Source organism: Chrysochloris asiatica, unplaced genomic scaffold, assembly GCF_000296735.1.
Source record: "Chrysochloris asiatica unplaced genomic scaffold, ChrAsi1.0 scaffold00335, whole genome shotgun sequence".
NCBI classification, from domain to species: domain Eukaryota; kingdom Metazoa; phylum Chordata; class Mammalia; order Afrosoricida; family Chrysochloridae; genus Chrysochloris; species Chrysochloris asiatica.
The window spans coordinates 1,686,898-1,699,657 of record NW_006408853.1 but is presented as its reverse complement, the minus strand read 5'-3'; the positions used below and the strand labels follow the sequence as shown (position 1 = coordinate 1,699,657).

General features: G+C 43.6%; 1 protein-coding gene across 1 annotated transcript; it reads left to right on the top strand.

Annotated features, from left to right (window-relative positions):
* Window positions 1-2,880: 2,880 nt before the first annotated feature.
* LOC102836299 (RING finger protein 26-like) lies at window positions 2,881-4,164 on the top strand. Its single transcript, XM_006875695.1, has one exon. The coding sequence runs from the start codon at window positions 2,881-2,883 to the stop codon at window positions 4,162-4,164; it is 1,284 nt and encodes a 427-aa protein (XP_006875757.1).
* The last annotated feature ends 8,596 nt before the right edge of the window (window positions 4,165-12,760 follow it).

The window sequence follows — 12,760 nt, the reverse complement described above, 5'->3', positions numbered from 1 at the left end:
ATACTGCCCAAAGCAATTTACACATATAATGCAATTCCAATCCAGAATCCAATGACATTCTTTAAAGAGATGGAAAAAACAATTATAAACTTTATATGGAAATGAAAGAGACCCAGGATAAGCAAATCACTGCTTAAAAAGAAGAAAAAGGTTAGAAGCCTCTCATTCCCTGATTTCAAAATTTACTACATGGCTACAGTGTTCAAAACAGCCTGGTACTGGTATAGTGAAAGATACATTGATCAATGGAACAGAATCGAGAATCCAGAAATTAACCTATCTACATGCATCCAACTGATTTTCGACAAAGTACCTAGGTATATTGCATGGGGAGAAGATAGTCTCTGTAACAGATGGTGCTGACAGTACTGGAAAGCAATGTGCAAAAGATTGAAACAAGACCTTTACCTCACACCCTATACTAAATGTGAATCCCAAAATGATGACAATCATCAATGAAAAAACAGGGGCAAATGTGAGGGCTCTAATTCAGAGAATACACAGACTACCAAGCATTTTGAAAACTACACAAACAAATGTAGACAAAATAGATGATTGGGACATACTAAAATTTCAAAACTTCTCTGGTAGCATAGTAGTTACAAATCGGGCTGCAAACCACAAGGTCAGCAGTTCGAAACTACCAGCTGTTCCGCAGGAGAAAGATGAGGCTTTCTGCTCCCGTAAAGATTTACAGCCTCGGAAACCCTGTACAGGGTCGCTATGGGTCAGAACCGACTAGACGGCACTTAACAACAACAACAACATGTGCATCACAAGATTTCACCAAAAGAGTAAAAAGGGAACCCACAGAATGGGAAAAAGACTTTTACAATGACACATCAGACAACGGACTTATTTCTAAAATATATAGGAAACTACAACACCTCTACAAGAAAAAGATTTTAAAAAAAAACAAATAAAAAATGGGCACAGAACATGAACAGACACTTCACCAAGGGGGAGATCTGGGCAGCCAACAAACATAAAGAAACATTCGTAATCACTAGCCATTGTTGTTGTTGTTGTTGTTATGTGCCATGGAGTTGGTTCCAATGCATAATGACCCTGTACAGGGTTTCTAAGGCTATAAATCTTTATGGGAGCAGAACGCCTCATCTTTCTCCTGTAGAACAGCTGGTAGTTTTGAACTGCTGACCTTAAAGTTTGCAGCCTGACTCATAACCACTACATTACCAGAGGTCCTAGAGAGATGCAAACCAAAACAACAATGACATATCATCTAACACCAGCAATATCAGCAAAGATCAAAAAAGTAGAGGACAATAAATGCTGGCGAGGATGTGGAGAGACTGGGACCCTCCTACTTTGTTGGTGGGATTGCAAATTGGTCCAAGCACACTTGAAAGCAATATGGTGCTTCCTCAGAAGGTTGGAAATAGAAACACCTTTTGATCCTGCAATTTCTCTACTTGGTATTTACCCACAAGAACTACGAGCCATAACATGAGTAGATATATTCACATCAATGTTCATAGCAACACTATTTACAATAGCAAAAAGGTAGTGACAGCCTAAGTGCCCATCAATTGAAAAATGGATAAACAAACTGTGGTACATACATACAATGGGATACTATGCTACCTTGAAGAAGAACAAGGAAGCTGCAAGCTACCGCATAACATGATGAACCTTGAGGACATTATGCTGAGTGAAATTAGTCAGTCACAAAAGGAGAAATACTGCATAGGACCATTACTGTAAAAGAATAAGAAAAAGAACTTTCCCCTTCCATACACAGAGTAGACAGCAATGGACAACTTGGACATTGGCTACCCAAAATAGGTGGGTTACAAAGGCAAGAAGTGACTGGCTTACAAGCTTTCAAGAGGGATCCTAGATCCAGAGGGCGTGGAGGAAGGTAGAATTTCCACTGAGTAGTATCCAATCTGTCTAAACGGGGCTGATGAAAGGGGATGTGGATAGGTCTCCTGTGGTACAATAGTGAATAATTGTTATCAGGACTGACTGTAAGGGTTGGATATGTAAATGTAAAGGTAGACATTTTGTAGCAAAAGGAGGGGATTGATTGACTTTGCAGTCCAAGAGCAGAGGTCCCTGGGGCCATCAAGGGAGAAGAGAGCAATGCGGGACCCTACCCAGAGAAAGAGTGATGTCCGAGGTGGAAGCAGAGACGATGATGTGGAAAGATGGAGTGGCTGGGGATTCTAGACCCAGATTGGGAGAGAGGCTGTGTGCTGACAACTGGGGGACAGGCTTGCAGGGTATACACTTTGGTTGGTTGATGATGCATGGAGGGGATTGTAACCATAGCAATGAAATGATATACGATAGGATGAATGTAAAGCTAATGTTCTCCCATGTAAACTATCGCATAATTCACAATAAAACATTTTAAAAAGAAACTACCCTTGGACTCCCTTCTCCACTCGTCTTTTGGGCGCGGAACTCCGCGAGCCCCTGGGACAGGGGCACCTGCGTAGCTGGACCGCAAGCTAGCGACCAGCCTGCGCCGCCCCCACCCGGCCCCGGCCCGGTCCTGCCTATCCGTTCCCGGTTTCCTCCCGCTCTGATCCATTGTCCAGTCGTGGTATACCGCTGCCAAACCTGCAAAGCCGAAGTCTCTTCTACAGCCTGGGCTTTTGTCCACGATAGTGATGTTTGGCCTCTACTTCAAGCAGCTGGTCTTCCGAACCAGAACTCCTGATCCGGCACCTGGGCATCTTTCCCTTTACTGAGAGCCCCCCTCCCTCTAGATTCTTGATTCCCTCTGGGTTTCAAACTGCTCATTCCTCTTGCAAATTAATACTTACATGTGAAAACATTGACATATTGACGCTGGACTCTCCACACACACCCCACACCCCAGACTTCCTTCTGGACATTTACAGCCCAATCATGGAGGCTGTGTACCTGGTGGTGAATGGAGTGGGCCTGGTGATGGATGTGCTGACCCTGGTGTTGGACCTCAACTTCCTGCTGGTGTCCTCTCTTCTGGCTTCCCTGGCCTGGCTCCTGGCCTTCATCTATAACCTGCCGCACACGGTACTTCTGCACTTGGGCGGTGGAGTCCTGTTTTCACTGCTGGCCTTGATTGAAGCCTTGGCGCGGTTCACCTTGGGAGGCCTGCAGGCCTTGTGCACCCTGCTCTACAGCTGCTGCTCTGGCCTGGAGAGCCTGAAGCTCCTGGGGCATCTGGCTTCTCATGGGGCCCTGCGGAGCCGGGAGATACTGCATCGGGGCATCCTCAATGTGCTCTCTAGTGGCCATGCTCTGTTGCGCCAGGCCTGTGACATCTGTACCATTGCTATGAGCTTGGTGGCCTATGTGATCAACAGCCTGGTCAACATCTGCCTCATCGGCACCCAGAACCTCTTCTCCCTGGTGCTGGTCCTGTGGGATGCAGTCATGGGGCCTCTGTGGAGGATGACAGATGTGATGGCTGCCTTCTTGGCCCACATTTCCAGCAGTGCTGTGGCCATGGTCATCCTGCTTTGGACCCCCTGTCAGCTAGCACTGGAGCTGCTAGCCTCAACTGCCAGCCTCCTGGCCAGCTTTGTGTTTGTCAATCTCACTGGTCTAGTTCTGCTGGCTTGTGTGCTGGCAATCATGGTGATTGTGTTGCACCCAGACCTCCCCCTGAGGCTGGCCACCCAGGTCCTCAGTCAGTTCCATGCCTGGCCATCCTACCACCGGCTCCAAGAGGATCTTGTGTGGCTGTCTCACTTAGTGATGGGCTTGGAGACCTGGCGCCGAGTCTGGAGCCATAGCTTGCAGCTGGTGAGCTGGCCAAATCGAGCAGGGGCCCCTGGGGCCCCCCAGGGTGGCCTTAGGAGGGTGGCCTCAGACAGGACCTGGGGACAGGAGACTCCTCCTGAAGCAGTGCCCACATCAGAGACAGAAGAAGAGGAGGTCAGAGTGACAGCTGCCCGGGGTCAAGAGAGACTCACTGAGGAGGAGCCTGTAGCTGGGCAAGACCCATGGAAGTTGTTGAAGGAGCAGGAGGAGCGGAAGAAGTGTGTCATCTGCCAGGATCAGAGCAAGACGGTGCTGCTCTTGCCCCGCCGACACCTATGCCTGTGCCAGGCCTGTACTGAAATCCTGATGTGTCACCCCATCCACTACCGCAACTGCCCTCTCTGCCGCCGAGGCATCCTGCAGACCCTCAATGTCTACCTCTGAAGGTGCCCTAACTGCTTCCTACTCCTCTTCGCTTCACGGATGGCATTAATACCTGATCTCCCAGGTCGTGGCCTGAGCCTTCTCCCTGGCCCCACAGCTCTCAGACCAAGCCTCCAAGCCATACCACCAGGACAGCAAGATGGGATACTCTGTTACACTATGGCCTGGGGAGGAAGGGGCAGGCTAACATGGTTTCTTCTTACCCACTGGTCCCTGTGCTACTGAGCGGGGTGAGTGTGTGCCACTATACAAGGAACTTGAGACCACCAGCCTAGCCAGGGTCCACTTAGATGCCAGGCTCTGGGGCTACACCTCTGGGTCTGGTTTTTCTGTTGGGGATTTGCAGACCCTCTTCCTGTCTCATCCTCATTTTCTGCCACCACAACACATAACAGCATTGTGGCCATTTAGATGTTTTGGTAACTCAAGGTTATTGGAATGGTCTTGTTTTGTTTTCAGCCAGAACCCCTATGTCTGGCAAGCTTTGGGTGTGTATCTCTCAGGTGCCCTTAGAACCACCACTTAGGTCTGTCATGATCTCATAGGGCCCCCTTTCCCAACCTGGTCCAAAAGCTGGGATCAGGAGTTCATCCCTGGAGTTTGGGCAGGGTGCAGAGGGAGCTTTATTGACACCTGGCTTTGGGACCAAGTACCTCTGGCACCCCAGCTCCACAGGGAGCCCAGGAGGGATAACCACATTTCTACTTGTACCTTTTTAACTCCTCACATCACTCACAAACACAACATTCCCCTTATTTGTCTCTCGTTGGCTTTGGGGAGGGCAGACTGCACATTTCACAAGGGTCCAAACAGAAGGGACCAGGGCCTAAGGGACCTGCAACTCCCAGAGACACTCAGCTGGCCTGCTTCCAGTGAATAAAGCTCTGTTGACAGCTCTGAAAAAAAGAAAAAAGTAAAAAAGAAACCACCCTTAAAAGGGGGAAAAATAATTTGCTGATCACCAAGATGAATGGGATGAGGTGAGGAGAGGGAAGGAGGGGAATATAGAGCACAGGGTAGGGAATAGACACAGGATAGCTTGGGTGCTGGGGTGATGGTGGTGGGGCAATACACAAGAAGGGGGAGGGGAATGGAACAAACAAGGCAGATCAGAGAACAGTTAGGCAGGTTTGCATGGGCTAAGTGGGTCACGGGTAAATGATGATGTATGCACAACCTTGGAACAACTGGGCTCTGGGATACAGGAATTGAGGCATAGTTTGAATGGGTAAAAGAGGGGAATAATGTTAAGTTGCTTGGCTGTCTTTTGAATTTTTATTTCCCTTGCCTATCATAAGGTCAGCGGTTCAAAACTACCAGCTGCTCTGCGGGAGAAAGATGAGGCTTTCTAATCCCATAAAGATTTACACCCTCGGAAACCCTGTACAGGGTCGCTATGGGTTGGAACCTACTCGACGGCACTTAACAACAACAACAACAATCATTGTAAAATAGACACTTGAGGGAAGGAGAAAGGAATAGCCAGAAACATCACAATAGAAAGTCCATCTTCAGCCTATAACTGATTGGAATACCTTAAAGTAGGCTAGAAATTGCTCAGTGAAAGAGGCTTCGTGTGGAGCCTTTGCATTGCATAAGACCATAGATGGAATCCTGAACCCATCCAGAATTGTCTGAGGTGGGAAATTTCCCCTTGAAAGGACAAGTAGACCAGCCTGGAGCAGCTAGAAGAACAGAAGATACTTGGTGAAAGAAAGACCGGCAGGAAAAATCAAAAACAATAACAGCAGTCTGATTGACTACGACAAGAACAAGCAAGCTGTTCACCTGGGAGTCATCAAGGCCAGTGGTTGGGTCCCCTTAGAGCAAGCTCCCTTCCAAGATTATGACTCAAGGGGAATACACGAGCAGACATGTGGTCTGGTTGGTGACCACGTTGGTCACCAATAAGGGGAAGGGGGGAGAAACAGCAATGAAGTTGGGAGCTAAGTCTGACCACATTCAATAGACTCCTGTGAACCTGGGTGGAGACCTGGTTGGCCAGCAGTATGGCAAGAACCTGGAACTCTGGGCCAAGAGGCAATGACATGGCCACAGAGGACTAGAGCGGAGAGTGAAGCGTCCAGCTGATATGAAGTGAGGGGAGATACACAAGAACACCCATATTTGCCGATAGTACCCACTTGACCTGGCTTCGATGGCTGGATGATCAGAACTCAACTAGAAGAAGTAAGGAGAGGGAAAAAAAGATTAACCTGCTACAATTTGATGAACTTTACCTATACTTATGGATGTTGTTGCTGTTGTTGTTATGTGCTGTGGAGTCGGTTCCAACTCATAGCGACTCTGCATAGGGTTTCTGAGGCTGTAACCGTTACGGAAGCAGAAAGCCTCATCTTCCTTCTACGGAACAGCTGGTAGTTTCGAACTGCTGACTTTGCGGCTCGCAGCCTGATTCATAACCACTACGCTATTTATGCATGTAGTAGCTCAAAAAAAAGGAACTAATCTTTACAGTGAGGATCACTCCCCCCCCCTCGGTACACAGGGTTGGGCAACTTAGACACTGGCTACCCAAAATGAGGGGGGAGGGGGTTACAAAGGCAAGAAGTGACTGGTTTACAAGCTTTCAAGAGGAAGCCTAGTTCCAGATGGGGTGGGGGAAGGTAGAATCTCCACTGAATGGTTTCTAATCTGTTGGGATGGGGCTAATGAAAGGAGATGGGGATAAGACTCTTGTGGTACAATAGTGAATAATTGCTATCAGGACTGACTGTGAGGGTCGGAAAGGTAAAGGTAGATGTTTTGTAACAAAAGGAGGGGAGTGATTGATTTTACAGTCCAGGAGCGGAGGTCCCTGGGACCATCAAGCGAGAAGAGTGGAGTGCAGGACCCTACCCAGGGAAGCAGTGATGCCTGCAATGGTGGCAGAGATGATGACATGGACAGGGGGGCGGGGGGAAGGGGCAGGCCTGTGTGGTGTAACCTTCGGTTGTTTGATGATGCGTGGAGGGGATTGTATCATTGCAATGAAATGAAATATGATAGAATGAATGTAAAACTGATGTTCTCCCATGTAAACCCACATAATTCACAACAAAAACTTAAAAAAAAAAAAAAAAAGGATTAAAGGTAATATAGGTAAACACTGTTATCTCATGGCGCATGAAAGGGATTGAATCCATTGAAATGAAATTAAGTATATCATATGTTAAATGCAAAGCTAATGATCTGCTTTGTATACCTTCACTCAATTCTCAATAAAGAGTTAAAAAAAAAAAAAAAAGAAGTACCAACATCCACCCAAAGCTGGAAGAAACTCTTATAGAGCTCAAGGTAGCATGATTGAGCTAGACTTCATAGTTCTAGCCTTCATGTATCATCAGTTAACAGTACTTATCTCTATCCACTTTAATCTCTTTAACTCTTTTCTTTTGTTTTAATTTTAAGTATTTCTTGTGATTTGAAAGAAGGTTTATAGACAAATCATAAGTTTTACATTAAACAAATCATACATTTTGATTCATCTTAATGATTGCAATCCTCTACATGCAACAAAAGTTATTCCAGTTGCTTCTTATGGTTCCAATTTCATTCTGTCTAACTTCTCATCCGTGCTCAACTCTGTTCCTAGGCAAATGTTGCCCCCTTGATTTTGAACAATTGGCCAGTCCACGGCAAGCATATCATACTAGAGTTGTTGTGCACCGTGTGCTAAATATAAATCTAGGAAAATTGGAAATTGTCAAAAATGAAATGGAATGCATAAACATTGGTATCCTAGGCATTAGTGAACTGAAATGAACTGTTATTGGGCATTTTGGATTTGACTTACTATGTCAAGGAATGGAAATTTGAGGATTAATGATGATGCATTCATCATCATAAAAAATATCAAGATCTGTCTTGAAGTACAATGCTGTCTGTGAAAGGATAATATCCATACACCTACAAGGAAAATCAGTTAATACCACTATTACTCAAATTGAAACAATCACCACTGAAGCCAGTGATGATGAAATTGAAAAATTCTACAAAATTCTGCAGTCTGAAATTGATCAAACAGATCAATTGATAATTGATAATTATCAATTGATCTGTTCGATCAGTCCAGATATATTGATAATTTCTGGTGATTGGAAACAAAGAGGAAGAGTCAGTAGTGGAAAATAAGGCTTTGGTGATAGAAATAATGCTGGAGATTGCATGATAGAATTTTGCAAGACCAATAACTGGTTCATTGCAAATACTTTTTAAATTCAACATAAAAGACTACTATACACATGGACCTCATGAAATGACAAACACATAAATAAAATGGACTACATCTGTGGAAAGAGACAGTAGGATAGATCCATGTCATCAGCAAAAGCAAGGCCAGGGGTGACTGTGGAACAGACCATCAATTGCTCAGATGCAAGTTCAGGTTGAAGCTGGAGAAAAAACTTAAAAGTCCACAAAAGCCAAAATATGACCTTGAGTATATCCCACCTAAACTTAGAGATCATCTGAAGAACAGATTTGATGCATTAGACAGTAAAGACCAAAGATCAGAAGAATTGTGGGATGACATAAGAACATCATACAGGAAGAAAGCAAAAGGTCATTAAGAAGACAAGAAAGAAGGAAAAGACCAAAAATGAATGTCAGAAGGGACTCTGAAAGGTGCTCTCCAGCGTAGAGTTGCTAAAGCAAATAAATGAAATGAGGAGGTAAAAGAGCTGAATAGAAAATTTCAAAAGGCAGCTCGAGAAGACAAAGTCAAATACTATAACAAACTATGCAAAGACCTGGAGTTAGAAAACCAAAAGAGAAGAACACACACAGCATTTCTTAAAAAGAAAGAAGCAAAGAAAAAAATTCAAGCCTCAATTTACAACACTAAAGGATTCTATGGGCAAAATATTTAATGATACAGAAAGCATCAAATGGAGATGGGAGGAATACACAGGTTGCTGTACCAAAAAGAAATGGTTGATATTCAACCATTTCAAGAAGTATCATATTATCAAGAGCAGATGATACTGAAGGAAGAAGTCCAACGTGCTTTGAAGGCACTGGCAAAGAGCAAGTCTCTAGGAATTAATAGAATACAAAATGAAATCTTTCAACAAACTGATGAAGCACTGTAGGCACACACTCATCTATGCCAAGAAATCTGGAAAAAACTACCTGACCAACTGACTGGAAGAGATCCGTATTTGTGCCCATTCTGAAGCAAAGTGACCCAACGTACCATAGATAATATCCTTAATATGACATGAAAGTAAAATTTTACTAGAGTTAATTCAAAAATGGCTGTAACTATACATTGACAGTAGTTCAAGCTAGATTCAGGAGAATATGTGGAATGGGGGATTTTCATTGCTGACGGCAGGTGGATCTTGGCTGGAATGGAATACCAGAAAGATGCTTAGCTGTGTTTTATTGACTACACAAAAACTTTTTATTGTGTGGATCATGACAAACTATGGACAACATTGCAGAGAATGAGTATTCTGGAACACTTAATTGTGTTCATAAGGAGCTTGTACATAGACCAAGAGTCAATCGTTCAAACAGAACAAAAGAAAACACTAAATGGTTTAAAATCAGGAAAGGTGGCCAACAGGATTGTAGTCTATCACCTTACTCATCAATCTGTATGCTGAACAAATAATCTAAGAAGCTGGATTATATCAAGAAAATGTGGCATCAGGAATGGATGAAGACTCATTAACAACCTGCCATATATAAATGATGCAACCTTGCTTGGTGAAAGAGAAGAGTACTTAAAATACTTACTGATGAAGATCAAAGACCACAGCCTTTGGTATACATTGCATCTCAATGTAAAGAAAACAAAAATTCCGCACTAGACCAATAGCATCAAGATAAATGGAGGAAAGATTGAAGTTGTCAAAGACCTATTTTTTCCCAGATCAATCATCAACATTCATGGAAGCAGCAGTCAAGAAATCAAACGATGTATTTTACTAGGCAAATCTGCTGTGCAAGACCTCTTTAAAGCATTCAAGAGCAAAAATGTCAGTTTGAGGACTAAGGTACACCTGATCTAAGCCATGATCTTTTCAGTAATCTTGTATACATGTGAAATTTGGACAGTGAATAAGGAAAACTGTAGAAGAATTGATGAATTTGAGTTATGGTGTTGGAGAAGAATATTAAAAGTGCCATGAGCTGCCAAAAGAACAAACCAATCTGTATTGGAAGACGTGCAACTGGAATGTTCCTTAGAAGCCAGTATGACCAGATTTTGTCTTTCATATTTCAGACACATTATCAGGAGAGAAAATTCCCTAAAGAAGAATATCGAATTTGGTAAAGTGCAGGGTCAAAGTAAAAGGGGAAGTACCCCCAACAAGATTGATTGGCCCAGTAAGAGCAGCAATGAGCTCAAACGTAGCAATTATTGTGAAGTTGATGCAGGACCAAGTCGTGTTTCATTCAGTTGTTCAAAGGATCAGCCTGAGTCGGTACTGACTGGATGGCACCTAATAATAGCAGCCCGAGTTCTGATAACAGGTAGTGGTTACGAATCGGGCTGCAAATCGCAAGGTCAGCAGTTCGAAACTACCAGCTGTTCTGTGGGAGAAAGATGAGGTGTTCTGCTCCTGTAAAGATTTACAGCCTCGGAAACCCTGTACAGGGTCACTATGAGTCGGAACCAACTCCACAGGCACACTACCACCAGCAGTATGAGAGAATAAATTTCTGTTCTTTTAAGTCACCCAATTTGTAGTACTTTATTAGAGTGACAAACAAATTTATAGAATCATATAATTACTCTCTTTTCAGGAATTTACCTAAGTTTTACTGTATATGGTATCCCCCTGCATTTTAGAAGTCCTATACAGGGTCGCTAAGGAGTTCTGGTAGCATAGTGGATATGAATCAGGCTGCAAACTGCAAGGTCAGCTGTTCGAAACTACCAGTTGCTTTGCAGGAGAAAGATGAGGCTTTCTGCTCCCGTAAAGATTTACAGCCTCGGAAACCCTGTTCAGGGTCAGAACCAACTCAGTAGCACTTAACAACAAAAGTATGGTGCTGTAGAGTCCTGGTGTGGTGCTGTGGGTTAATGCAGCAGACTGCAAAGCCATTTGAACTGCAAGGTTAGCAGTTCAAGCTCACCAACTACTCCTCGGAAATCCTATACAGGGTAGCAATGGGTAGGACTCAACTCATGACACTTAACAACAACACGTATGGTTCTGTAAGATAAGGATTTGACTGTAAAGTCAATTTGAATCACAAGGCCAGTGGTTCAAACTCACCAGCTGCTCCTTGGAAACCCTATACAGGGTTTCTATGAGTCAGAACTGACGTAGTGGCACTTAACAACAACAGGATGCTCCATTAACCCTAAAGGCAATGGAACGCCCATTTTCTGCCTTTGCCTGTGATTGTGGTGGTGTGCTGTGGAGTCAGTTCTGACTCATAGCAACCCTGCATAGGGTTTCTGAGGCTATAAATCTTTATGGGACAGAAAGTCTCATCTTTCTTCTGTGGAATGTCAAATAGTTTCGAACTGCTGACCTGAGGTTAGCAGTCTGATTTATAAGGTGTAGTGCTCTAGTTACTCCTTAAGGAGTTTTCAACCAACCCTTCTAGTTTCTAATTCCCCTTGACTGCCTGGTAATTTGTACACTGTAAAAATATCTGGCACTGCTTGAACCTTCAGGAGAGTATCAAGCTAGTACATTGTGGCAGCCATTACTCGATTCACCTTCAAGAAAAATTTGCCATTAAGCTACAAGAAATGCAGTTAAGCTTCATCCATTTGCAGCATTTTCAAGATCTGCCATAGCTTTCCAGCTGAGAAAACCTCTTCCTAGGAAGCCATTGATTAAACATGGCAATGGCATCAGAGCCTGGCCATGCTCCAGAAGTCCATATTGAGTTAGCAGAGATTTTGTAAGATCTTCACCACAACCTAAGGTTTTTCTGTGTCATTACTGGTTTATCTTTTCCTGTATCTTTTTCCCAAAAAACTTCTTGTTCTCTTAACTTTATGTCATTGCAGCTTCCCAAAGTTAAATAGCTGATATACAAAGTAGTCTGAGAAAGCAGGTAGTAAAACGAGGTTTTACTCTAGATCACATACTATCCCATTGTCAATGAAGACTTCATTCATTCTAAGTGGGATATGGGACATGGACAGTTCCTGACAAGAAGATGTTGACTCAACTACTAAAACTCCCAATACTAGTACTTGAGAGACTATTCTGATAGAGAAGAATGACCTGGATTTTAGATGTTCCAAAAGTGTGTATGTGTGAGAGAAAGCATGAAAAAGAGAGGGAGAGACAGACAATTCAAACAAAAATAATGGAATTAGCTGGTGCTACTAAATTGGATTATGGAGTGCTGGTGTGGCACTGTGGACTAATGTGTCAGACTGCAAATTCATTTGAACTGCAAGGCCAGTGGTTCAATCTCACCAGGTGCTCCTTGGAAACCCAATATAGGGTCACTATGGGTTGGAATCGACTTGACGGCACTTAACAACAACAACTAAATTGCATTAAGGCCTACAAAGGTTAAAATAAATCTGAGATTAGTTAAAATGCAAGTAAAAACTTAGTATGAAGGCTAGAGAGATTCTTTAGTAAATTATAAAGAGGTACATTTTCTT

Excerpts from the sequence above, each read along its gene's own strand:
- LOC102836299 (XM_006875695.1), top strand. The coding sequence starts at position 2,881 with ATGGAGGCTGTGTACCTGGTGGTGAATGGAGTGGGCCTGGTGATGGAT.